This window comes from Dermacentor variabilis, chromosome 6 (genome assembly GCF_050947875.1).
Source record: "Dermacentor variabilis isolate Ectoservices chromosome 6, ASM5094787v1, whole genome shotgun sequence".
Taxonomy (NCBI): Eukaryota; Metazoa; Arthropoda; class Arachnida; order Ixodida; family Ixodidae; genus Dermacentor; species Dermacentor variabilis.
In genome coordinates, this window is record NC_134573.1 from 187,805,640 (window position 1) to 187,831,390 (window position 25,751).

A 25,751-nucleotide genomic window follows, 5' to 3' on the forward strand; every position below is an offset into this window, starting at 1 on the left:
TGTCACCTCGTATGGGGCAACACGACTAGCAATAACATCAACACTCTACATTTATTGCAAAAGAAAGCCATCCGTGCAATTTCAAACTCTTCATTCTATGCGCATACTGATCCTCTTTTTGTCAATTAGATATAGCGCCGATAAAATCGGTCTACAATACAATTTTGCTGAAACGCTTTTTTACAGAAAAAAAAGGTAGCACTCATTTTCTCGTGCACTTGTCAAGGCTAACACTAAATACAAGCAGTTTCAGTACGCGTCACAGAGAAACTTCGCATATTACGCACTCAAGAACTAACTACGGGAATCAAATGCTGCGCCATGAACTACCATCTCTACTTAACTCTCTTCATTAATCGCCATACTTATTATCATTTCAATTAGGTGGCCAGACATGCCACTCATATTGGCATTCACGTGAATGCTTAGTGTTTTTATTTGTATTTTGTTCTGATGTATACGTATTCTAAGCTGTAATTGCACAGTGACTTATTTAGTTTTGTATTTCTATGAATGTTACCCGTAAATGAAAAGGGATTCATGATGTCTGCATTTTGTGGTTTTCCTGTTCCTGTTTTTCGTAACTTGTATGACAATACTATTTCTGCATTCATGACAATTTTTTCGCCGCAGTGCGAAGTAACTTTGTATAAATAGTCCCATTTATCCACATATTGTTTATATTTTTATTGTTCTTCCAATAAATCTGTTCATCTTGTACTTGTGCACGCATTGCTACGTGATGCCGAAGAAACCAATAAGGGACACAGACCTAGTCAAGCCGATTTTATGGCTTTTTGTTTGTGCCCCTGCTATCTGTACGTTGTATAGATACAAATAAAGTTCAAAGTTCAAAGTTCAAGCCAGACATACATGATGGAGAGTTCAGTAGAACCGAGCCCTGGCTAATATTTTATGAATATGCTTGCAATTAAAACTACTGGCACAGTGGTGAAAATAAAGTGCAAAAACATGCGACTATTCCTTTCAGGAATAGTGAAGGGTTTGTACGAATTGCGTGTCAACGCTCGCACCAACAAGCCGTGGACGGAGTGGAGGGAAAGCTTTCTCAGCTCTTTTGGCGAGAACAAGGTATTCTTATGGGACAAAGCTATCGCATTCATTTATACAGACCTGTACCTTCACTCAGCTATTTTTATGAGAAAAGGAAATTACTCCAGCTGGCTGACTCAGCCTTGCCTGATGCATCCGTGGTTCCGCTTATCATTCATGGTTTGAGTCTGGGCCTCCAGAAGCAAATACAAGTGAGACGGCTCAAAACGGTTGAAGAACTTTTGCAGAGAATGCGAAACCTCTACCTACAAGACTCGGGACCCCAGCGGCAACCCATGATGCCTGATGCAAGGTGTCCAACTGCCGCACGAGCTGACGAAAGACGTCCTCTTGCAAGCTGGAAGTCTACCGCTACTCCTGTGTCCTTTCCGACTGACCAAAAAGGCTCAAGCCACTGTGAAGAACCAGATGATGTGACCAAAAATTTAATAAAGAGTGCTTCGGCCTCCGCCTGACGACACCAAGAGAAATTGTTTATTTGTCGCATGCAAGCCTCTTCTACATGCCTATTTTTGTTTATGGAAAGGAAAGGAGCTCGTTAGTTGACAGCGGAGCAGGCTTCAGAAATACAAATGCCACTATTGCCGAGGGTCAGAAAGTATAACAGGGACGGCCTGTAGAAGTGCACGGATATGACGGGAGCCGAGATGTTCATGATAAATGGACCTGGGTAACCATATCGTGTCTCGACAACAGTGTTGCTGCGCAGGCGCTAGTACTCAACGGAGTACCCTATGAATTACTTCTTTCACGTTCAGCCACCAGTGCACTTCGCTTTGACATCTACTGGACTGGGGAATTAACCACAGAAAAAAAGTGCCACATTCTCAGCGCTTCTTCAGCTTCGTATTCGAGGAGCCTGCGGAAGCCATCATCAGGTGAAGATGTTAAGATGCCTTACCCGGAATCGCTATGCTTGAAGGGATATCCCAAGGCAACTACCAAGTTTGAGGTACCATTTAAGTTAGGAGATACTACAGTGGTGAGGGAAAAAACATATATGTCACGAGAGAAGGGAATGTAGCTGAAGAACGAGCTTCAAAAGATGTTGGATGCCCAGATCACTCGTCCATCCACGTCTACATTCGCGTCGCCCATCATTATTGCACCGGAGGAAGATGGAAGCCTCAGACTCTGCACGGACTACATGCAAATTAACAAGCAAACAATATGTTCACCATGCACCAACTGGCCCAGCAAACTACTCTACTAAACTACTTTTCTTCTACCTTGGGCTCCTTTCTACATGTTTCCTGTTCTACGGATCCCGCCAGCATTTGCTTTAGTGCCATAGCAGTTTCAACTTGCAAGTCTCGGTCCATCGTTGTCCTGTCCGTTTCTACTTCTTGTGCTCGCGTCCGTACATGCTGGTAACCGTTATCTGCTCACCATGCACCAACTGGCCCAGCAAACTACTCTACTAAAGCAGACAAAGCTTTTTCCTTTTCCCATGCCATGAGCAGACTCTATCATAGACTAGACGAGTGAATGCAGAGTGTTTCCGAGTATTAATTTATGTAAAGGATTTTTGTAAGTTCACCTTACTGAAGAATACAATAAATATTCTGCCTTCATAACGCCCTTTGACATCTATGAGTATAATCGACTCCCGTTTGGATGGAAGAACTCCCTCGTTTGGTTCGAGAAGATGATGAACGGCGTCTTGCGACAGTTCCTTGGGAAGTTTTGTAACGTATGCATCGACGATATAATAATTTACTCTCGGAATGCGGAGGAGCCCTCAGAGCATCTAGCTAGTGTACTTCAAGCACTTAGTGATGCGGAGCTCAAGATTAATGACAAGAAAAGTGAGTCTTTCCAAAGAAAAGTTGTGTTCCTAGGTAAAGTGTTTGATGGCCAAACCAAGACAACAAAGAAGGAATCAGTTGAACGAATCTCAAAAATGCAGACGCCGTATGACCTACATTCTTTGCGAGTATTTGTCGGTTTTTCGGGGCATTTTCGGCCATTCATTAGAGATTATGCGACGAAGACAAATTGCCTCACAGAAATTACATAGAATAAGAAGAAGAACGTAAACTTTATTTTCAAATCAATGAGATTCTAGTCCGGCGTCCTTTTAGTGGGTCTGGGCACCCGCCGCGGACGCAGTTCCAAGACCTTGTCTCGAAGCGGCTTCCTCGGCTCGCTGGACAGCCCAGAGTTGTGCTTTCAGGTTCGAGCTGAGCAGTGCGGTCTTCCAGCGCGAGCGGAGGCTGGCGATAGAAGAGACGGATGTGTCGGCACTGCCCGACTTGTATGTTAAGTCCTGACACTCCCATAACACGTGATTAAGTGTGGCAACCTCGCCACATGATGTGCATCTGTTTGTAGTGTACATGTCTGGACACATGGCGTGCATGAATCTGGCGTTTCTGTAAGAATTCGTTTGTAATTGCCGGAAGTGTACTGCTTGCGTCCTGTCTAACCTAGCTTGAGGGAATGGGTATACGCGTCTTTGTAACTGGTAGTGTGTCGTGATGTCGCAGTACCTGGTCTTACGATCCTCCCACGCCCAGACGTTTGCAGTACCCTGCGGAGGCTCTTCCTCCGATGATGCTCAGTGAGTGAAGCCTCGAGCAGCGTGGTGAGCAATTTAAATGAACAGAGCGTGATTCCGTTTATCAAAACCTTGTGAGCATCATTTCGTCTGATCCGATTCTGACGCTTCGAGACTTCAAGTTACCCTTCGAGCTGAACACCGACGCTTCTTATTACAGCACAGGTGCAGTGCTTCGCCAAAGGGATACAGAAGCCCCACGGAGCCGGCAACAGAAGGTCGTGGGGTATTGTTCGTATACATTTTCGAAAGCACAGCTCTATTACACGACTACTGAGAAAGAGGCTTCGGCAGTCCTATAGTCCGTACGCTATTTCAGACCTTACCTGGATGGCAGGAGCTTCACGCTCATTACCGATCACCAAGCCTTAACTTGTATCCTTCACCTCGCAGACCCTAGAGGAAAAATCGTGAGGTAGGTGAGTGAGCCCACGCAGTTTGTGTTCGTTATCCATCACAGACGTGGTCAACACCTCAAGGATGCCGACACATTTTAGAGACTTTCGGTAACCCGTGATAAGGAAAATATTAGCGCAACTCTGCTGTGGCAGGGAACTAAAGAAATGGAGTTCCACAATGGAAATTTCGTAGTCCCGGAGACCATGGTGCCTGAAATCTTAGAACTTTATCATCAGTCTCCGGGTTCTGGAGGGCACGACGGGTTCTGGCGAACTTATCGCAAGATTTTTCAGCGTTTCCAGTGGAAACAAATGAAAGATGACGTCCAGCGATATGTCCAGTCTTGCCCTCAATGTCAAGTCCACAAAGCAAAGTACCTTCAGAGAACAGACGAGGTAGCCCTACCCTGTTTGAAGTCGTCCACGTGGATTTTGCAGAGTTCAAGAAAAAGGCTACAAGAGTAAGGAAAGCTGCCTTTCCAAATGGCAATAGATCAGTGCACAAGAATAGAGGCTGCACGGTCGGGAAGGGAGGATGCAAATAGTGTGATTTCCCTTTTGAGCCGAGAGATGTTTAAGAATACCAAAATAGTTTACAAAGAAGGCGCGAAATAAAACAACAGACGAAGGAAGGAGACACGAGACAATCACGTAGGCGCCCTAATAACTGAGTGTGACTATTATTCTGTATCTATTATCTGTGACTATTAATGCAATTTCTGTAAGACCACACGTGTCAGCGAACTCGCCACAATTTCCTTCTTTCCTTCCCTCCTCTCTCTCCCTGTGATCTTTGTTTTCCCATTTCCCATTCCCCCGGTGTAGGGTAGCCAACCGGACATTATTCTGGTTAACCTCCCTGCCTTCTACCTTTCTCTTTCCTCCTCCTCTTGATTTAGGAATATATAGCTGCTGTCAAGGATCAAAACAACAAGAAGAAACAGGGCCGTGGCTTCCTTGTGCGATGCATCGCACAAGGAAGCCACGATACAGAATAACTTCTAAGTGTCGCTCCCAAGATACGCCAGTTCGTTTGTCGAAAGAGAAACTGAGGCTTCACTGTCTTGATGTCAAGCGCTTCCAATATCTCCCTTGTCAGTTGGTCATCAGCTCTGTTCAAAATCAGTTCTGTTCAACTGACAAGGGAAATATTGGAAACGCTTGAGATCAACAAGCATGGTATATCAGTGAAGCCTAATATCTCCCTTGTCAGTTGGTCATCAGCTCTGTTCAAAATCAGTTCTGTTCAACTGACAAGGGAAATATTGGAAACGCTTGAGATCAACAAGCGTGGTGTATCAGTGAAGCCTCAGTTTCTCTTTCGACAAAGGAACTGGCGTATCTTGGGAGCGACACTTAGAAGTTATTCTGTATCGTGGCTTCCTTAATTGTGCGATGCAGACGACGGCCCTGTTGCTTCTTGTTGCCATATATTCAGCAGCCATATATTCCTGCGTCAAGAAATAAAACACTCAGTTGTTAGTGTGCCTACGTGGTTGTCTCGTGTCTCCTTCCTTCGTCTGTTGTTTTATTTGGCGCCTTCTTTGTAATCATGTATTACCAACTCCCCCACCAGCACGTGCTCAGTGACTAAAGTAGTAATATCAGACAATGGACCATCATTTGTAAGCCAGTGTCTGCAAGAGTGGGCGAAGGAACGAGTTGTTTTGCGACGCTGCGCGCCCTACCATTCTGCAGGAAATAGCATGGCTGAAATAATCATACGAGACTCGAAACAGTTTATTTCCATGTATCCCATGTTTCACAGGCGGATGAAAGTGCTGCTTGGAGGCCTCTGTAGCTCATCACAATAGGTTGTACAATGCGAGCATCGGCTGTATTCGCAGCATTTGGAACACTACCGGTGCTCTCCGCTGATCAACAGCTCGGTATTACTGACCGCCTGTGATTGCGCGAGAAGCATAAAACTGCTGAAGCAGACTAGCGATGCCGCGAAGATATGAAGAGATATTTCGACCGCCGCCACAACACGCGGATACCTCGTATACAGCTGAACAATTTAGTACTCGTCAGAAAAGGTTTTCTGGGTGCGAAGCAAGTGTACATGGGACCGTATCGCGTGGTGCAAACTGCAGTTCAAAAAGGTGTTCTGAAGATAGTTGGTTATGTCAACGGTGACGGCGTGCTCGATGTTGCAATCATTGAGAACGTATATATCATCCCGATAGGGATGAGTCTTCAAAGAGGGGGAGTGTACGTGGACGCTGTGACGAAATTACAGAGGGTCTGAACGAAGACAACGAAGTGCCGGGGGGTTCGGAATAAAGAAGATGGCTGACACCATAGCCTAGCCCTACTGTTTCCTATTACACAAGTCACAATGAAGTTCAAGGTGTCCCACACAACGACCTCTACGGCAACAGAACTTGTCGCAATACGTGCCGCTGTTAATTACATCGCAAAGTAGAACCTCGAAAGCGATTCGTCTTTTTTTTTTTTTGTGGCTGCAAGGCAGCCCCTCGGAGTCTGCAGTCAGCCTTACAACGCAAGAACCATGAACAACTGCTGTTTGAGACTAAAGAAGTTCTTCATCAATCCCTCATAAACGGACACGACATCATCTTCCAATGGCTTCCGGGGCACGATGGCATCGTCGGAAATGACCTTGCTGATGATGGCTCCCAGTCAGCTCATAATGAAACCCTGGCAGTTCCTATACCCTTATCAAGGACAGACGCTGCGAGGGGTCTTCGCTTACTTGCTCAAACCAAGACTGAAACTTCATGGAACACCTCGATTTTCTCGAACTGCCATCTCCACCGGCTGGATGCTACATTAAAGTTGCAGATTCCATCGCACTTCTGCCGCCGTAAAGTAACATTATTCTGCCGCCTCTGATTAGGTGCGGCTTTTACGAAAGCCTGCTTATTCCCTGTGGGAATGGCCGGTACAGCTATATGTGACGCATGAAAGTGTAAAGAGACGATCGAGCACCTGTCGTCTTTTTATAATGTTTGAATCGAACGCGACATTCTTCGAAGTGAACTAAACCAATTAGACAGCAGACAATTTTCAGAGACAACGGTTCTTGGGCCCAGGCCCCACGCGTCGCGGGCTTACAAAGCGACGCGAGCATTGCTAGGATTCATGAAATCGACTGGCCACAGTGACCGACTGTAGGCGGGAAGGAATGGACAACCACATGTGTTCACACTGAGAGTACGTTTTCCCTCCCATTGCTTTCTTTTCATACCTTAAACCCCTTCCCCTTATGTAGGGTAGCAAGCCGGGCATGCGTCTAGTTGACCTCGCAACTTCCTTCCTTATTTTCCTCCTCCTCCTCCTTGCAACCAGCATGGCACGCAATTCACGATACTACCGAAGCTACGTGCGCTGTCAGTCTTTTAAAAACCCGCCGTGGTTGCTTAGTGGCTATGGTGTTGGGCTGCTAAGCACGAGGTCGCGGGATCAAATCCCATCCACGGCGGCAGCATTTCGATGGGGGCGAAATGCGAAAACACCCGTGTACTTAGATTTAGGTGCACTTTGAAGAAACCCAGGTGGCCCAAATTTCCGGAGTCCCCCACTACGGCGTGCCTCATAATCCGAGAATGGTTTTGGCACGTGAAACCTCATAATTCAATTCTTTAAAGTCTTTTAAGAGAAGCGCCGGAGATGTATGTCTTGTTGATGAAAATGGCGATGTTGTCTCGAACACTGCTTATGACTTTGTAGAACATTTCTGTTCTGTATGTGGTGTAAATGATGCTCCTGCCTCAAGTAACCTTCCTTCTCAGTCTGGTCGGGTGGGTACGCTATCAGTCAATGAAGAACTTGTTTTAAAGTGTATGAAGCACTTCAAACCTTCCCTTTCTTGTTGCGCTCATGGTATCCATCCTGGACTGCTTAAGACGTACGTAAGCATACTTTTCCCTGCTCTCACAAGCATATTGAACAGTTCTCTAAGTCTAGTACATTTCCTAGCGCTTGGAAGGTAGCACGCGCAATGCCAATACATACATCGGGTGCCACAATTGCAGTTACTAACTATCGGTCTATATTTATGTTTTGCACTGCGCCAAAAGTGTTTGAATCTCTATTGAATTCCTTGCTTTCCGTTAGTGCTAATAACATTTTAATAGAGGAACAGCATGTCTTTGTATCAGGGCGCTCCACAATACAGAACTTGGTCCCATTTATTGCCTGTGCTTCCAGTGTGGTAGCTACTAGGGGCCAATCAGACGCTCTTTACTTTGACCTAAGTAAAGCATCCGATGCAGTTTGCCATAAGTTCCGCATTACAGAGCTCACGCAAATTGACATACCCTCTTCCATCACTGCCGTAATATGTAATTACCTAAGCAATAGGTCGTGCTTCGTTGGCATTAATGGGCAGAGCTCTGCTGGTTATGATATTACTAGCGGAGTTCCTCAAGGATCCGTTCCTGGTCCACGTATACCTCCTACTGTTCGAAAAAGGCATTTCGTCAGCGATCCAACACTCTTCATTCTTTCTATATGCGGAGGAATTAAACCTAGTTAAGATTGTCAGCAGTGTTCACGACAGCATTGACTTCTAATTTTTTTTTTCATTTTCGAACTGGTGCAAAGGCATTAAGTTACTCGTAAATGCTTCCAAAACTATGGTATTAAGTTATACGCGGGAAACACACCATGTACAATTTTTATACACCCTTCGGGATGCTCCATTGCCAGTGTCGACGAAATGAAATATCTTGGCGTGTACTTCGACAAACATCGAAGCTTCTCTTCCCACGCTAAATTGGCGAAATAACGCGCCGTTCGTACTCGTGGTATTCGTGGTATCGTATATCTCACGACTTCCACTCCCCTGTAGCTTTTATGAAATTGTATTGTACTGTGGGCCTTCCGCTACTAGAGAATACCTCTGTATTTGGTACGGAACGACCAAATCTAATTCTGCCCTTACTGAACACGTCCAGAATAAATTGATATCTATACTCAAACGGCCGCCTTTGCCATTATAGCGAACATAGTCCAGCCATCTCAAATATACTTCAATTGACACCTATAAAATCAAGACGTATTAAATCCGACATCTGTAAGGTGGTCCATGGCATTATGCATTGTCCAGAACTTCTTGACTATGTGCAATATTCCTTACAACAATGGTGTACCAGCCAGCATTCCGCGTTTTCTGCACGGCGTTGTTGCATTAGGTACTGTCCTATGGCCGACTCCAAACAACATGTGATAAGCATTCTGCCTGCATTGACATATTCCAGAGTTATTTACCTGTGTATTATATATATATATATATATATATAACCATGCTGTATGATTAACCTGCTTTTACGCCCGCGTCCTCATTTTCTGTTTTCCTGTTTCTCTATCTCACATTGTTGTGTCTACCACAATTGTGTTCTCTGTACTTTTCTCATGTATTACTTTTAGCTGTTCAGTAACAGCTGTAGCTGTTCCTGGGCACTATAATAAACGTTTTATTATTATTCTTATTCTTCTTCTTCTTCTTATTATTATTATTATTATTATTATTATTATTATTATTATTATTATTATTATTATTATTATTATTATTATTATTATTATTATTATTATTCTTATTCTTATTATTATTCTTATTATTATTATTATTATTATTCTTATTATTATTATTCTTATTATTATTATTCTTATTATTATTATTATTATTATTATTATTATTATTATTATTAATTTCACATACTGTCCATCACGAGTGTGTTATTGCAAAGGTTTTGGCTTCGCTAAACAAGAGAATTAACTACTTCGTTACAAATGCAATATTTGGGTACAATATACTATAACGAAAAATAATCTGAGAGAATATGAAACCAAACAAGAAAGAAAAAAAACCACCAGGAAACGCATGTGATATAAAACACCTAATGAATATCACAAACAGGATGCACTCATGCGTATAATGGATTATACAAAAAGAACACTCATAGATTAAATTGTTAGGTTATGAAGATCGGTAACAAACCGGAGTATGTAAATCAGAGCTGTAAGGCGAGGAGATGTTTTTCCAGTGAATTAGCAAATGTATCTAATGAGGAACTATTACTAATGGACTCACTCAGTTTATTCCGTTCTCTTATCGCTAAAGGAAAGCTAGAGCTTTCCTTTGTACACCTTCTAGTTTTTTAGTGTATGGGAACCAGATAACATTTGCGTACTCAAGGACTGGCCTGACGAAAGTTTTGTAAGGCACAAGTTTTGTATCGGGTGGTGCTAGTCGGAGGTGCCTTCCAAGAAAGAAAAGGCGTTTCATTGCAGTCGCTGTAACGTTGTTTATATGGGCGTTCCATCTTAAGTCATGCGTGAACGTTAATCCGAGGTACTTGTGTTCATGAACTCGTATTAGTGGCACGTCGTTAACGGTATACATAAAGCTCGAGTTAGTTTTTTTTTTTTTCTGGTGATTGAAAGAACAGCAGATTTCTCAGTATTGATGGGCATCTGCCAGTGGGCACACCAGTTAGATACAGCTTTCAAGTCGTTGTGTAATGTTATGTCGTCATCATGTGAGTTATTATTTCGTTAAAGAATGCAGTCGTCTGCAAATAGCCTAACGTTTCCTGTGATTTTTGCGAGTAATTCATTAATAAAAACTAGAAATAAAAGGGGAGCTAGGACACTTCCTTGGGAGACTCCCGATGTTACCCGGGTTGTCTGGGAAATCTGTCCGTTCACTTTCACAAATTGGATACGGTTAGCAAGATAGTCACAAATCCAGTCAATTATGGGGCCTGTACCAAGTCTTATGAGCTTTTTGTGTGATACCCAATCAAATGCCTTCGATAAATCGAGTAGGATAAGGTCTGTTTGTCTGTGTTGGTCGATATTAAATTATATGTCGTGGGTTAGTTCCAGTAGTCGAGGGATTCTAGAAAGGCCTCTGCGAAAGCCATTTTGATATGGTGATATGATATTCTCCTTTTCTATGAAAACGGTTATATGTTTTAGTACGATACGTTCCACAAGTTTGCACACGGTACTCGTAAGCGAAATTGGCCGAAAGTTGAACGGGTCGTCTTTGCAGCCTGATTTATGTATTGCGACAACTTTTGCAGATTCCCAATCCTTTGGAAGAACAGATGATGATAATGATGTGTTACATATTGTACAAAGGTACTTCGTCGTCCATTACGCGTATCGTTTCAAGAAAGCGTGGGATATTTTATCCGGGCCTGGCCATTTTTTCGTGTCCAGGTTTAGGAGAAGGTTCAGGACTCCGGCCTCTGTGACAGTATGAGGGCTTAGTCTGCTATTGACGGTGACGTCCAATCTGAGGTAGTTTCCCATCGTCAGTTGTGAAGATAGAAGAAAAATAGTTATTTAGTGAATTGGCGCTTTCTTTGTTAGTTTCGGGCGACACTTGGGAATCACTTGATGCCTTAGGTTTAAGGTAGTTCCAGTATTTCCGCGGTGAATTTCTTAGGAATCCTTGAAGTGTGTTTGAGTAAAAGACGCTTGCCTTTACGTTTGGCATGAATGATGTCATGTGAGATCCAGGGATTGTGCTACCTCGTTTTTTTAACTTTAGAAGGTACATACTTGGAAACACAATGAAACAAATTTTTTGAACCTATGCCACAGTGTTTCGATGTTTGTAGTGGGACGTATTGAAAGTGCTTCAAGGGCGGTAAATTTGTTAGATAAGTATTCAATAATACTCGCATCGTCAGCTCTACTGAAGTCCGGGTAAGTGATGCGTGGTTGTGAAGAAAATGTAGTATTCTGAGCAAGTACAGCACATAAAATAATCTTATAATCAGATATTCCATTAATGAATTCAAGATACGTTTGCTCTAACGGGAAATGATGGCTCAAAAAAAACTAAATCAAGTGTGTTGGAAGCAGTTCCTTGGACACGTGTGGAGCTCTGTTACGATTTGGCTGAGATTCAATGAAAGCATGAGCTCAAGAAGCATATCAGCACTTGGTGAGTGATGTTCAAATGTTTGCCAGTTTACATCAGGCAAGTTAAAATCCCCTAGAAATAATAGCCTGGCCCCCAAGACATTATTTTGCGCATGTAAGTACAGTCTTTCCATCACTTCAACCTCACATGAGGGATTTCGATAAATACAGCCGACAACAATATTGCATGCAGAAAATGTTAGTTTACAAAAAATTCCTTCCACTCCTGTGACATCAGATAACACGATATAAGGGATTCCCTTTTTATCAATAAGGCGACGCCACCGCCGCGTGTTCATTCCTCCTTCCGTACGATTACGTAGTTTGGTGGTGTGATTTCAGCGTCCCTGATATCGATTGTTAGAAAAGTCTCAGTTAAAGCAACAAAATCTGGTTCGAAACCAAGAAGTAATGCTTCGAGGAAGTCAGTTTTCTTTAGTATGCTAAGCGCATTAATATTACAGATAGTTATTTCGGACGGAGTCCATTGCGCCGAGAGCGTGTTGTTTGCCTTTCGGCTTCCTGTTTTTTTTTTCTTCTTTTTTGCTCAAAGTATCTGTATGTGGTTGAATTACTATTATTTTTTATGGGGTTTTACGTGCCAAAACCACTTTCTGATTATGAGGCATGCCGTAGTGGAGGACTCCTGAAATTTCGACCGCCTGGGGTTCTTTAACGTGCACCTAAATCTAAGCACACGGGTGTTTTCGCATTACGCCCCCATCGGAATGCGGCCACCGTGGCCGGGATTCGATCCCGCGACCTCGTGCTGAGCAGCCCAACACCATAGCCACTGAGCAACCACGGCGGTTATTATTATTATTATTATTATTATTATTATTATTATTATTATTATTATTATTATTTGGCGCTTAGGAGCTGTTGGCGCTGCTAATTCGCGCAGACGCACTGACATTTAACATATAAATGCGCAAATAATACGTCAAAGATATGAAGAAATCGCGTAAAATCTTAGTAAAGCTGAAACTCCCCTCATTAAATAAGTCGAACATTCAGCCTTACAGCCGTCTCAAATCAACTAAAAAAAAGTAAATGAGAAAGCTTTGCGTTTCTGTGTTCTCCTTGAGTTATTCCAGACCCGACGCACTATATGTGGCCTATATTCGTATCTGCTCCAGCTACTTCGAATAACAGTAGTCGTAATAATCAATAACTGCCCCTTTCTGTACTTTCTTAAACCATGCGCGCACTATAAGAATGCTGTGCCGCCCGGTTTACGAAAACCAACGCAATAAATGTCACCCTCATTTTTAATTACCCGTACGGCTGTCTCTTGACGCTAGTTAAACGGTCAAGCAGCGACGCTGAGGATCTGGCTTCTTGAAGCTCTGCAGCAACTCTGGTCGCGTTTTCTGGTTCTTTATACGGCATCCTGAGATGTTTCTTTTCTCCCTCATTTCCCTCTCCCTGTGCAGCGTAGTCAAATGGAGGCTCTCTCCCGCGCTGCCTGTGTTTTCTCGTCTAGCCTCAGTAATCGTTCGTCATCATCGTGGCGTCACACATCGGACGTGAGTCGCCACGTAGACGCAGAGAAAATTTGGGCTCTATACGTGTTAACACAGATATTGGTCACCTATTGATGCAGGCATTGTAACACTAGATATTTCGATAGTTTTATTCAATATTCGCGCCTTGAGCAGCTCTGGGCCTGTAAATGGAGTGGGAAGAGGTGGTGCCCTGAAGTAAACATTCATGCCCTCCGTGCTCAACTAAAAGTGATTAAGGCGCGCAAATAATGTAAACGTAAGTATACACACCAACGCTGTTTCTATAAGTGGGGTATATGACTTTGTTGCACATGTCGTGGTAGAGGCTACTTCTAGCTGTCATTATTGTGTATTTTTTAAGGCGAAAGCCTTAAATCTATATGTTTCGAGGCCGCGCTGTGAGGTACAGAAAATGTCACGGGACCTAAGGAAGGCCAGAAGTAAAGCAAATCATGTCCAGCCGTGTATAAGAGATGATTAATGATTAGCAAAGTCAATTAATGATTGATTAGGGATTGTACTAAGGTGAATTAAGGTGGATTACATTATATGAAGGTGGATTAAGTCTAATTAAGGTGGATTAATGTTGGTTAGGGTGGATTAAGGTCGAATAAGGTGAATTACGGTCGGTAAAGATGGGTCAAAGATGATTGAGGTGGATTGAGGTCGATTAAGGTAGATTAATTATGGCGGATTAAAGTGGAATTAGGAGGGTTAAGGTGGATTAAGGTGGATTACAGTAGGCTATACAAGGCTTTCACTTTCACGTCTTTTAGGCGATAGCTAAGTACAGCTGGGAATTTTTTAATTGACGCGCAGCAAAATTAATTCACATCTGTTCTCCGGTTGTCGAAAAAGAGTATACATGGCAAAAAGAAAAAGGAAAGCTTGTACAACACATGCCAGCTAACTTGCGCAACACATAAACCAACTACCCAGGGATCTATTCCAGTAAGAAGAGCGTACCTGTGTGTCACATGTATCTGAACAGGTGGAGCAAGCACTAAAGATCGAGTCACAGACATCACTGTCAGGGCGCTCGTGCCCAACACGAACATGCACGCTACCGAGACGCCGCCTGGCTCATCTCTGTGGGAGGCCAGAGATTGCAGGATTTTAGAGAAATGTCATGGCGCAAGTTTACACGCGGCCAAGTAAATCGAATGCGCCACGTTTTGGGGGACGTAGACAGCGCGACTAGCCGGCATAATCAATCTTTAATTTTAACCATAGGGTTCACATTTCTTCCCTGAAAATTTCGCGCGCCCTTATATTTTAGGTAAATTAGGGGCGCGCGAAAATAAAAACTTCTACAGTAACAAAAAAATTGTGTCATTTTACGCGAGCAAGACCAAGTAGATGTTTTAGACAGTACAGTTGAGAAGCCGCCAGTAATCCTTGTTGGTGACATTCAATTAGCTAATTTACCTAACTATATAATTAATTATTGTTATATTATTAATTATAGAATATCAATTATTATTGAAACATCGAACTGGAATTTTTTCAGCAAGATACAATTACTGTTTCATTTTTCTAGCTGAGAAAGGAAGCCCGCAAAACATTAAAAATGACGAGTGATTACACTTCCATCCGCACGACATCCACAGCAAAGAGCAACGCCCTCAAGCACACGCTCACTGGAAAACCTCATTAATAATAATAATAATAATAATAATAATAGGTTGTGTACATTCCACTTTGTTGCGCACTGTCAATCGTGCTCGCCGAAGACCACCCCATCCAAACATACGTTTCTGTGTATTGTCCCAGGACGCATATCCGTTATCTTTCCTGCGTCCCTGATCATCACTCGGCGTTCTTGCCCTCGCAGAGACCTCGTGCAACGTTTTCCAAAGTTATCATCACCCATACAGATGGTCTTCCATTAGGGTACACACCAGCAGCAAGGCCCTCATTGCCCTTGTGGTGTCTCCAGCAGCCTCAGGTGCGCCTAAGTATTCCGGGTTTAAAGAAGAAGGCCAATCACCCAAAAATAGCTCTGAAACAGATGAAGCTGCTATTACTCAATGAAACAGACGGGGATCGAATACACATCTATACCGATGGTTCGGTCTCATCTACCAGTTCTTCAGGGGCGGTTGTCATTGCGGCTACTAAAACCACAATGAAATTCAAACTGTCACAGACTACAACATCAACGGCGGCATAGCTTGCTGCCCTGCGTGCTGCTGTCAAATACCTCCTGCAAAAGACACCTCAGAGATATGGATAATCTTTTGTCACTCTAAGGCAGCACTTCAGAGTCTGCATTTTACCCTATATCACAGGGCTCATGAGCAGCTGACATATGAAACAAGAGAAGACCACCAACAATCTATCGCTAAAGGGCATAAATTTATATTCCAGTGGCTACCTGGACATACCGGCTTTGCTGGTAATGGCCTCGCCGACGAAGCCGCCCGGACTGCCCCACTGGAAGCCCAACCAGTTCCAATCCCCTTATCCAGAACCGACGCTGCAAGAAAGCTTCATATCGTGGCTTAAACTATGACACACAAAGACTGGTATTCTTCATAGACTTGATCCATCCCTCAAGTGCCATTACATGTTTCCCGGTCTGAGGCGACATTATTGTGCCGCCTGTGGCTCGGGGTGGCATTTACGAAGTTCTACTCGTTCCGGATTGGAATGGGGGATACGCCCATGTGCGACACTTGTGGAACTATAGAAACGATTAAACACATCATATGTCTCTGTCCCCAGTACGACGTCGAGCGTGAAGCTCTCCGCACAGCATTGAACCAGCTGGAATCTAGACCATTTTCAGAAATGAAGATCCTTGGACCAAGGCCATACGCGTTGATGGCACAGAAAGCCACGAAAGCGTTGTTGCAGTACCTCAAGTCGACAGGTCTTGGCGACCGTGTGCAGGCTTGGTGCGAACCTTTAACTGTGCGTGAAATTGTGCTCTATCTCTTATGTCTCTCTTCTTTTTTATCCCTACATCCCTACCTCCGGTGCAGGGTAGCAAACCAGACGTGCCTATAGTTAACCTCCCTGTCTTTCCTCTTTCTCTCTCTCTTGTTGCACCCCTCTCGAGCATCGCGATAAGAGTGCTAACGTTGATACGGGTGCCTGGCCGCTGTAGCTTATTTCTAAATAATATGGCTGGCTGAAGAAAAGGGAATTCATTAATTGGGGCCCGTTAATTATGTAATGCCTGCGCCATCCGTTATCGCAGTCTCGATATGGATTTCGGAGGCGCGCCAGAATAAAAATCCATGCGTGCGACTGATTCAGTTTTCTGTCGATGCAGCCCACAGGCTCTGAGAGATGTTGCAGTGTACAGGGGGCTACTAGTTAATTTTGACCGCCTTGAGAATCCAGGCCTTGATTTAGCGAGAATAGACCCTTTAGTTTTGTTCCCCGTGCTTTGTTTTCATTTGCAGATGAACCAAAGTAAATGAAAAGGGAAAGTGTAGTCCAGTTGGCTGTAGCTTGAAGCTAGAAAGGAAACCCATAGGGATTTCTCAGAAAGAATGCTTTTAATTTAAGAAAACATCGCCCTGGCCGGGAATCGAACCCAGCACTAACGTCTTGTTAATACATCCAGCACGATTTCTCTCTCGCCAGCTTGATCATCCCCTTAACATTACCATATCATATTTTTCAACCACTGCAGGTTCACAGCCATTTGTCGCCAGAACCGCAAGAAACTGGAATCAGTTACCTGCCACTACAACGAACATAACTCATCCAACAGCCTTTAAGAATGCGCTATCAAGCTTACTGTAAAAATACTGTGCCATTAGTTATTTCTTGTGTCTACTTTTTTACTTGAAATGTGTAACCTATTCCGTATTAGGCTTTTTCTTTTTCTGTATTGCTTCTGTTTTCTCTTGCTACGTATGCCCGTCCTCTCTGTAATGTATTCCCTGAGGGTACTGCAAATAAATAAATAAATAAATAAATAAATAAATAAATAAATAAGACATCTTTCCGGGGCTGTCACTCTGCCGTCTTATCTTACCAGGAGGCTAGCCGAAAGCAGCGCGAAGGCGTATTAATTGACAACTCAAAGCACAGCGACACTGAATATGGCCAATCAGTTCTGCGGAAGCGGCAAAGTGGAGGAAGGTTCATGAAAGAGAAAGTCGTCATGAACCCGACTGCAGCCCGAACCCGGCACGGGTTTTTCAGAAAGAAAACTCGAAATTCTTTAGCGTAAACAAGAATGGCACAGTACTCGTATGCGGGATTGTTTTTGCGTGTAGCGCCCCCGTTGAAATGCCGCCGCCGCGACCACGAATCGAACTCGATACCTCGTGGAAGACACCTCCCATTGCCTCCCTCGCCAACGACATCCTCCCAGTGAAGTGCACTGGAGCGAAGAAGAGTTGGTGCAACGCCAGAGCCGTGCAGACATCGTGAGTTGAAGTGCGCCAAGGCAATAATTGCATGCCGATGCAGAATTGAGGCCCCGCAGTTCCAGCGACACATCCACGATTCGTTGGATGAATCTGAAACATTTGTTTTATGTCCTAGTCACTGGACAAATGTTGTTCTTGCTGATAACTTATTATGTGTGCGTTTGTGAATATTGTAGGCTTACAACACGAAGCTGTACATAGCTACCCTGCAGGGGGGGTCGATGTCCGTGCGTGTACGCGTCGAAAAAAATTTCGTCTCCAGTTTCTCGCGAATACTCTGTAGCTCTCAATCTAATGTAGATATCTTGGAAAATGTTATACTAAAATTGGCCGCTGAGACGACTCTATCATCACGCCGAGTTTCGACTACGTTTCTTAATTACGTAGTTCACAGTGAAGTCGTAAATATTGTGCAATTCCCGTCTGCCATGCGGCGGTACTTTCACACGGCACTACTTCATAAAATAATAATAATAATAATAATACGCATATATACACAGATGCTTCGATTGAGATAAAACACACCACAGCTTCGCTGCTCGTCCTTCCTCACAGTGTGGAAGGGCTGATGAATTTTTTGATGTCCGGTTTGACTTTAATTCAACGTGGTAAATAATATGTCATTTAGTCCGAAAGGTAACCGCAACATAGCCTTGACAGCGGCGGGACGGACCAGGCTCGTGGTTCTTTAGCGTCCGTGGCCAAGCTTTCGACGCAAGCGCTGCAGCGGGCTGCGAAATGTGGTGTGCACCTATATACAGAACCCCGCGCCATGCTCGCAGTGGCCGGCGCGTTGGCCACACAGCGTGCCTGTATACGTAGCAGCGTGCTTTTCTCGCTGGATGTCTTGTTCGACATCGACACAGCAATGACGCATCGCGGCAAGCACCCATCACGATGGTGAATAACCGAGTGCCTGTCCTCCGAACAGCGTTCTCCGACCAACAAGCACTTTTGAAAGTAGCTGGCGGCTGCCAGCGAGAACTTCACTCAGCGAAAATGCCCTTCTGCGTCTTTACCATCGCTGTAAAGAGTGAAACTGAAGCAAATAAATTAAAATAACGCACAGTTGAGACACACCTGGCTTTCTAACTTCTAATCACATATATATTTTGCTGCCGCATATTCTTTTAGATGTAACTGTAACATCAAAAATCATGCACCACAGTGAAATAACAAGTGGAGCATTAACGCCATTCCGCATCAACACAAACGCGACAGGAAGCTGTACAATATTTTTGTAATAAAATTCACGCTGTGATTCTCCTACCCCCGGTAAACAAACTCGTAAAGCGTTTATATTAGTTTTGTTTCAAACGCTGGGGCTCAGCGCTGTGAGGATGCGATCTGATTATTTGCGACAAACGTCCAAACGAAAAAAAAGGAGAATCAATATGGAATTTTAAAAAGTTATTCGGAATAGAAAAATGGTGAAGGCGCTTTCCACGGCGTGTGCCGTTTCCCGATTTCCCCATATGCGTTGGCACGTGCAGGTCACGTCTTTTTTACGTCAGCATAACGGTGGACGCCACCATCATCATTCTTGGGCCTTCTGCCGCGGTGTAGAGGGGGGTCGTGTATAGGCCTGTCTCTGATCCGTCATCTCAGATTCAATCGCGTGTTAACGAACCGCTGTGCTCAGAACTGAAGATGGATAGCCTTCGCCTCTTTTCCCCACTGAAAACTTGTCCCGAACTTCCTTCTTTCTTTCTCTTTCTTTCTTTCTTTCTTTGTGAGACCCACTTGCTGGCTTGTCGTCCATCCAGACCTGCCTGATGAGATAGCTTTTGTCTTTGCTTGCAAAATTTTTCACAGCTACTTGCATGCCTTGTTTCCAACCTTTTATCTTTCTTTTTTTATGATGATTTTTTCTCGCTGACCCTGCATGCACGCCGCCTGGTCCTCGCCTGGTCTTCGCCCGGTCGCTTTTCGCACCAACGTCTCGCGCGCCTGTCGGCCGCTGCCACGGGTGCTGTCAGATCCATCAAAGCCTGTCGACGAACAGATTCATGCGGCGAACGGCGTTGTTGGTCCCATCACCGGACACTTTCCGCTGCGCTGATCAGAAGACGGAAAGGCTCGAGCCCAACGCCCCTGTCAGGATTCTCTTCCGCTGCCCTTTGCGCGGATGTAGCGTATATTCAGCGTGCGCAGGGCGCAATGCCGGCCGCTACTGTCTGAACAAGGACATGGCGCTCGCTTGACCTGCAGTCACTGGCGGATCCAGAAGAAAGAAGGCGGGAGAGGAGGAAGGGAAGGGGGATAAGCGATTCAGCAGGTACTCCCCCCCCCCTAACCCCCCTGGAACAGGTTCGCTTTTCTGCGCTGGCAAAATTTAATGTGCACACATTTAATGTTTAAGACGTTATTTAACCATATCATCATCATCATCATCAGCCTGGGTGCGTCCACTGCAGGGCAAAGGCCTCTCCCATACTTCTCCAACTACCCCGGTCATGTACTAATTCTGGCCATGTTGTCCCTGCAAACTTCTTAATCTCATCTGCCCACCTAACTTTCTGCCGCCCTCTGCTACGCTTCCCTTCCCTTGGAATCCAGTCCGTAACCCTTAATGACCATCGGTTATCTTCCCTCCTCATTAAATGTCTTGCCCATGTCCATTTATTTTTCTTGATTTCAACTAAGATGTCATTAACTCGCGTTTGTTCCCTCACCCAATCTGCTCTTTTCTTATCCCTTAATGTTACACCCATCATTCTTCTTTCCATAGCTCGTTGCGTCGTCCTCAATTGAAGCAGAACCCTTTTCGTAAACTTCCAGGTTTCTGCCCCATACGTGAGTACTGGTAAGACACAGATCGTTATATACTTTTCTCTTGAGGGATAATGACAACCTGCTGTTCACGATCTGAAAACGCCTGCCAAACGCACCCCAGCCCATTCTTATTCTTATTTATTTTATTAATACTGTAAGCCTTTACAGGCTCTTACAGGAGTGGGAACAACAAAGAAAAACAACAACGAAAAGTACAGATTGCCAGCAAAAAAAAGATCCGAAAATGAAAGAAACGAATGTCCTAAAACAGTACAGACTGTTCCTGTACTGAACAGTACAGGAAAGGGTGCGCGTTATACACTGATTTTGGAATAACTGCAAGCGGCATACACAGTAAAAGCATACACTACAAGAACTGCGGTCAGCATCCACATGAAACATACACTCCGTGCGCAGTCCCCCCCCCTTTTTTTTTTTCCTTTCTACAACGGTGCAACCTGCTGATCAAAAAAATTTTCAATCTTGACAGAAAATGTGATAACAGATTCCGAGGACACAATGTCTTGTGGCAGTTTATTCCATAATTCTATGACTGACGGAAAGAAGGAATACTTGAATGTATTACAGCGGGAGGTATATGGCCTGATACTCTTGTCATGGTTTGTTCTGGCTGAGCGCTGGTATGGTGGTTTTAGGTACTCGTGTTTGCTTATATTAATGCTGTCATGATAAAGAAGGCAGAGAAACTTTAAGGCAGCAACGCGTCGGCGAAGTGACAATGTTTGAATGTTTGCCCGATTGCGTAGTGCGGTTATGCTGACGTCACGTGAATACTGCGAATACACAAACCGGAGAGCTTTATTTTGAATTCCCTCCAGTTGATTAAGAAGGTAGATTTGGTGCGGATTCCAGATAATACTGCCGTATTCAAGGATTGGCCTTACAAGGGCCTTATAACTTGCTAGCCTAACTTTGGAAGGTGTCAGTGCAAGTTTCCTGCGAAGGTATCCCAGCTGCCTATATGCGTTTGTGCACGTCTGTTTAATGTGAACGTCCCATTTTAATGTGTTTGTGATGGTAACACCCAAGTATTTAACTGAGTCGGCTTCTGTTACATGTAATCCCGTTAGATGATATGCAAATTTTAAGGGTACCTTTTTTCGAGTTATATACATGGATGAAGTTTTTGCTACGTTAATTTCCATTCCCCATTCTTGACACCATCTGGCAATGTTAGTTAAGGAGGAGTTAAGTCGAATCTGGTCATTAATCGTCCGTACTGTGGTGTAGATGACGCAGTCATCTGCAAACAGCCTTACTGTTACGTCAGGTTCAACTTGAGAATGAATGTCATTAACAAAAATTAGAAAAAGAATCGGACCCAGCACAGACCCCTGTGGAACACCGGAGTAGACATCTAACTCTTCAGATTCAGTGCCATTTATTTTAACGTACTGGCTGCGGTTAGAGAGATAGGCGGTTATCCAGTGTACTATGTTAGTGTCAATCCCAATATTCTTAAGTCTGTCAATTAATTTTGGATGGGGTACCCTGTCAAATGCTTTGCAAAAGTCTATGAATACTGCGTCAACTTGAAGTCTCGAGTTAATTACTGTAGCAAAGTCATGCGTTATTTCGAGGAGTTCAGTGACGGTAGAAAGAGCTTTGCGAAATCCGTGTTGTTTGGGGTACAGTAGATTGTTATCTTCTAAGTAGGTGGTAATTGCTTTGCTAATAATATGCTCCATCATTTTACAACAAGAACTAGTGAGTGAAATCGGCCTGTAAGTGTTTACCAGTAACTTATTGCCTCCTTTGTGAATCGGAAGGACCTTGGCACGGAGTCAGTCCATCGGCAGGGTGGCTGTTTGAAGTGATGCTACGAAAATTGCATGCAAGAAAGGAGTTCTGTTCTGCGTAACGCCGCAGAAAAGCATTGGAGAGATTGTCAGGACCTGAAGATTTTTTAACATCAATCTGAAGCAATAAATTAAGTATTCCTTCTTGGGTTATGACTACTGCAGACATTGATACCGGAGGATCCGTCACAGTTTCGCTTTCTGTAAGTGTAGGGGTACGTGTAAAAACGGACTGAAAGTATCTGTTGAATGTGAGCTTCATCAGTTATGATTCCATTTACATCGATTTGAGTCACTTGGTTCTCAGGCCTGGACAAGTAGCGCCAAAACTTCTGTGGGTGTTGCGTCATAAAATTTATTAGTGTTGTTGAAAAAAAAACATCCCTTGCCTTCCGTAAAGCAGTTTTTAGCTCACCAGAAAGCCGGCGAATATCTTCAGGATTACGTTTTTTCTTCCGCATCCTTTTCAGTTTTCTTTTTAGGTGGATCACACTACGCGTAATCCATGGGTTTCTGCGTTTTGTACGTTTCAGTCGCGTGGGAACGAACGTTTCCTCACAATGTGTTATGTCTTAGTTTAAGCCATAGAATATTCACTGTACAATAATTTTCAATGGAAAAGGTTTCCAACGCTACTTCAAGGTAGTCGATGATGCTGACGTCGTAAGCTCTATTGTAGTTTTTAACAGCTACACGTGATTCTGGAACTGGTCCGCTAGCGCCGATAGTAACTGTTAGCAGCAGCAGTTTATGATCTGATATGCCCTCTTCGAGTGTGATGTCGGCTGTTAGATGATTAGAGACAAATGCAAGGTCTAGTATTGAAAATGTTTGCCCTTGAATGCGCGTTGGCTCTGTGATAAGCTGAGATAACGAAAAACTAAACGCCATGTTCAAAAGCAGTTCAGAACTACTAACATCTCTGCTGCCGGCGGTCAACGTACTCCAATCAATAGTGGCTAGATTAAAATCACCAGTAAGAATTAGTACGATCTTTCAACCTGCCACAAAGGAAGTCGTGAATTTTCATTATGTAGTCGCCGGACGCGTTTGGTTTCCTATAAATACCGCCTATGAGCACTGGTGAATCGTGGACATATACAGTGCACCACACACTTTCATGATCTGGAATACCTTGCTCTTTTCGAAAAGATAAGCCCTGCCGTACTGCTATAGAGACTCCGCCCCCGCGACTGTCGCAGTCGGAGCGAAGAAGAAGAAAATAAGAGGGAGGAACTATTTCTGAATCATGAATATCAGCATGCAGCCATGTTTCCGTTATGACGACAATGTCAGGAGAGTAAATTAACAAGATATCTTCTAATTGTTGAGTTTTATTAACAATGCTCCTTGCATTAAAACATACTAAAGAAAGTGAATTTACAACTCCTGCTCGTCATGTATTGTCAGCATGCACTGGACTTCCCGGCGTCGTCACGACGTACGCTGTTCAAAGGTAGTCTGCATTTCTGTAGTTCATTCCATACATACAGTTGATCGTTCACTTTAAGCTTATCAAAAAGAAGTGTTACCTTATCACCAGCGTCACGTTCTGCTTTGGAGGACTGCCAAAGTTTCCTGCGTATGTCACGTACTGAGGCTGAGAAGTCTCCCGATATAGATATCGAACAATTTTTCAGCTTTTTGCAGTTACGAAGAACATGTCATTTTTTCTGTGAAATTGTAAAACCTTACAATTACAGGCCTTGTGTTCTTTTTCCCAATACGGTGTACGCGCTCGACTGATCTCGTTTCTACACCGAGTTTGTCTTTGAATACACCGTTGACTACCGCTTGTTCCAGATCTTTACTAGTTTCATCGCTTTTTTCTTCTAACCCATAAATAATAATGTTATTCCTACGGCTTCTGTTTTCCATGTCGTCTATTTTTTTGCTCAGGCTCTGGATATCTTTGCTCATTGCAGTGATGTGCTGTTCGCACTGCTCCAGCTTTTCACGATATTGTTGAAGCGATGTAAGAGTAAATTCAATTTCTGTCAGTCTAGATTGAACGCCTTGCAATCCTTCTAAAGTGTGCTGCGAGGTTTGAATTTCCGTAACCCTTTTTAAGATCTCATCGAGCGTATTTGGGCCTGGATTTTCCTCGATGTCACCACTAAGCAGCAACAGCGAACCAACAACGCGGAAGCACTCGTAAACACAACACAAAATACACTCAGGGCCCGGTAGCACCACAAAACAAATAGCATCACTTTTGTAACACTTAGAAAAAGGACATTTCTTTCTAACCTGTACAAGAAGAAGAAAGTGGTTTTTCATGGCGTCCTTCACGGTGCCACCAAGCCCACTGAAGAGGGCCTGCGCTTGCTGCGGCCTTTTGTACGCTTCGTCCGATGTCGCTGCTGTCACTGGTTGGCCGAAGGGACGGCGCAGGTGCGGCGTGGCGATCGTGCTCGATGCTTGATCCACGTGCGGCAAGGTTGGCGTTGTCAGCCGTGTTGATAGCCCAGTGGGGTGCTGTTCAAGATGATGCAGGATAGCCAGCGTTCCGGAATCATGGTGTCGAACAATCGAAGACCGGTCGCAGTTCCGAGTGGTCCCCGTCACTCCGAGCAGCGTCTGTACAAGAAGAAAGTGGTTTTTCATGGCGTCCTTCACGGTGCCACCAAGCCCACTGAAGAGGGCCTGCGCTTGCTGCGGCCTTTTGTACGCTTCGTCCGATGTCGCTCCTGTCACTGGTTGGCCGAAGGGACGGCGCAGGTGCGGCGTGGCGATCGTGCTCGATGCTTGATCCACGTGCGGCATGGTTGGCGTTGTCAGCCGTGTTGATAGCCCAGTGGGGTGCTGTTCATGATGATGCAGGATAGCCAGCGTTCCGGAATCATGGTGTCGAACAATCGAAGACCGGTCGCAGTTCCGAGTGGTCCCCGTCAGTCCGAGCAGCGTCTGTACAAGAAGAAGAAAGTGGTTTTTCGTGGCGTCCTTCCCGGTGCCACCAAACCCACTTATTATTTCAGTCTCATGATCCGGATCCGCGGTCACTACCTGTCCTAAGTAAATGTATTCCCTTACCCCTTCCAGAGCCTCACTACCTATCGTAAACTGCCGTTCTCTTCCGAGACTGTTACACATTACTTTAGTTTTCTGCAGATTAATGTTGAGACCAACCCTTCGGCTTTGCCTCTCCAGGTCAGTGAGCATTTATTGCAGTTGGTCTCCTGAGTTACTAAGCAAGGCAATATCATCAGCGAATCGCAATTTCCTAAGGTATTCTCCAGTAACTTTTATCCCCAATTCTTCCCACTCCAGGTCTCTGAATACCTCCTGTAAACACGCTGTGAATAGCATTGGAG

At 44.2% G+C, this 25,751-nt stretch overlaps 1 protein-coding gene across 2 annotated transcripts in view; it reads right to left on the reverse strand.

The window, feature by feature from the left end:
• LOC142585966 (uncharacterized) overlaps positions 1-25,751 on the reverse strand; it is a 219,347-nt gene that overhangs the window by 61,515 nt on the left and 132,081 nt on the right. The window contains exon 2 of one of the 2 annotated variants that reach the window (XM_075697106.1): positions 24,537-25,344. The exons of the other annotated variant lie outside the window; for it this stretch is intronic. Within the exon in view, the coding sequence (XP_075553221.1) occupies positions 25,280-25,344 (65 nt within the window). The 3' untranslated portion in view covers positions 24,537-25,279. Of the gene's footprint in view, positions 1-24,536; positions 25,345-25,751 lie in introns of those variants that run through there. 2 annotated transcript variants of the gene reach the window in all.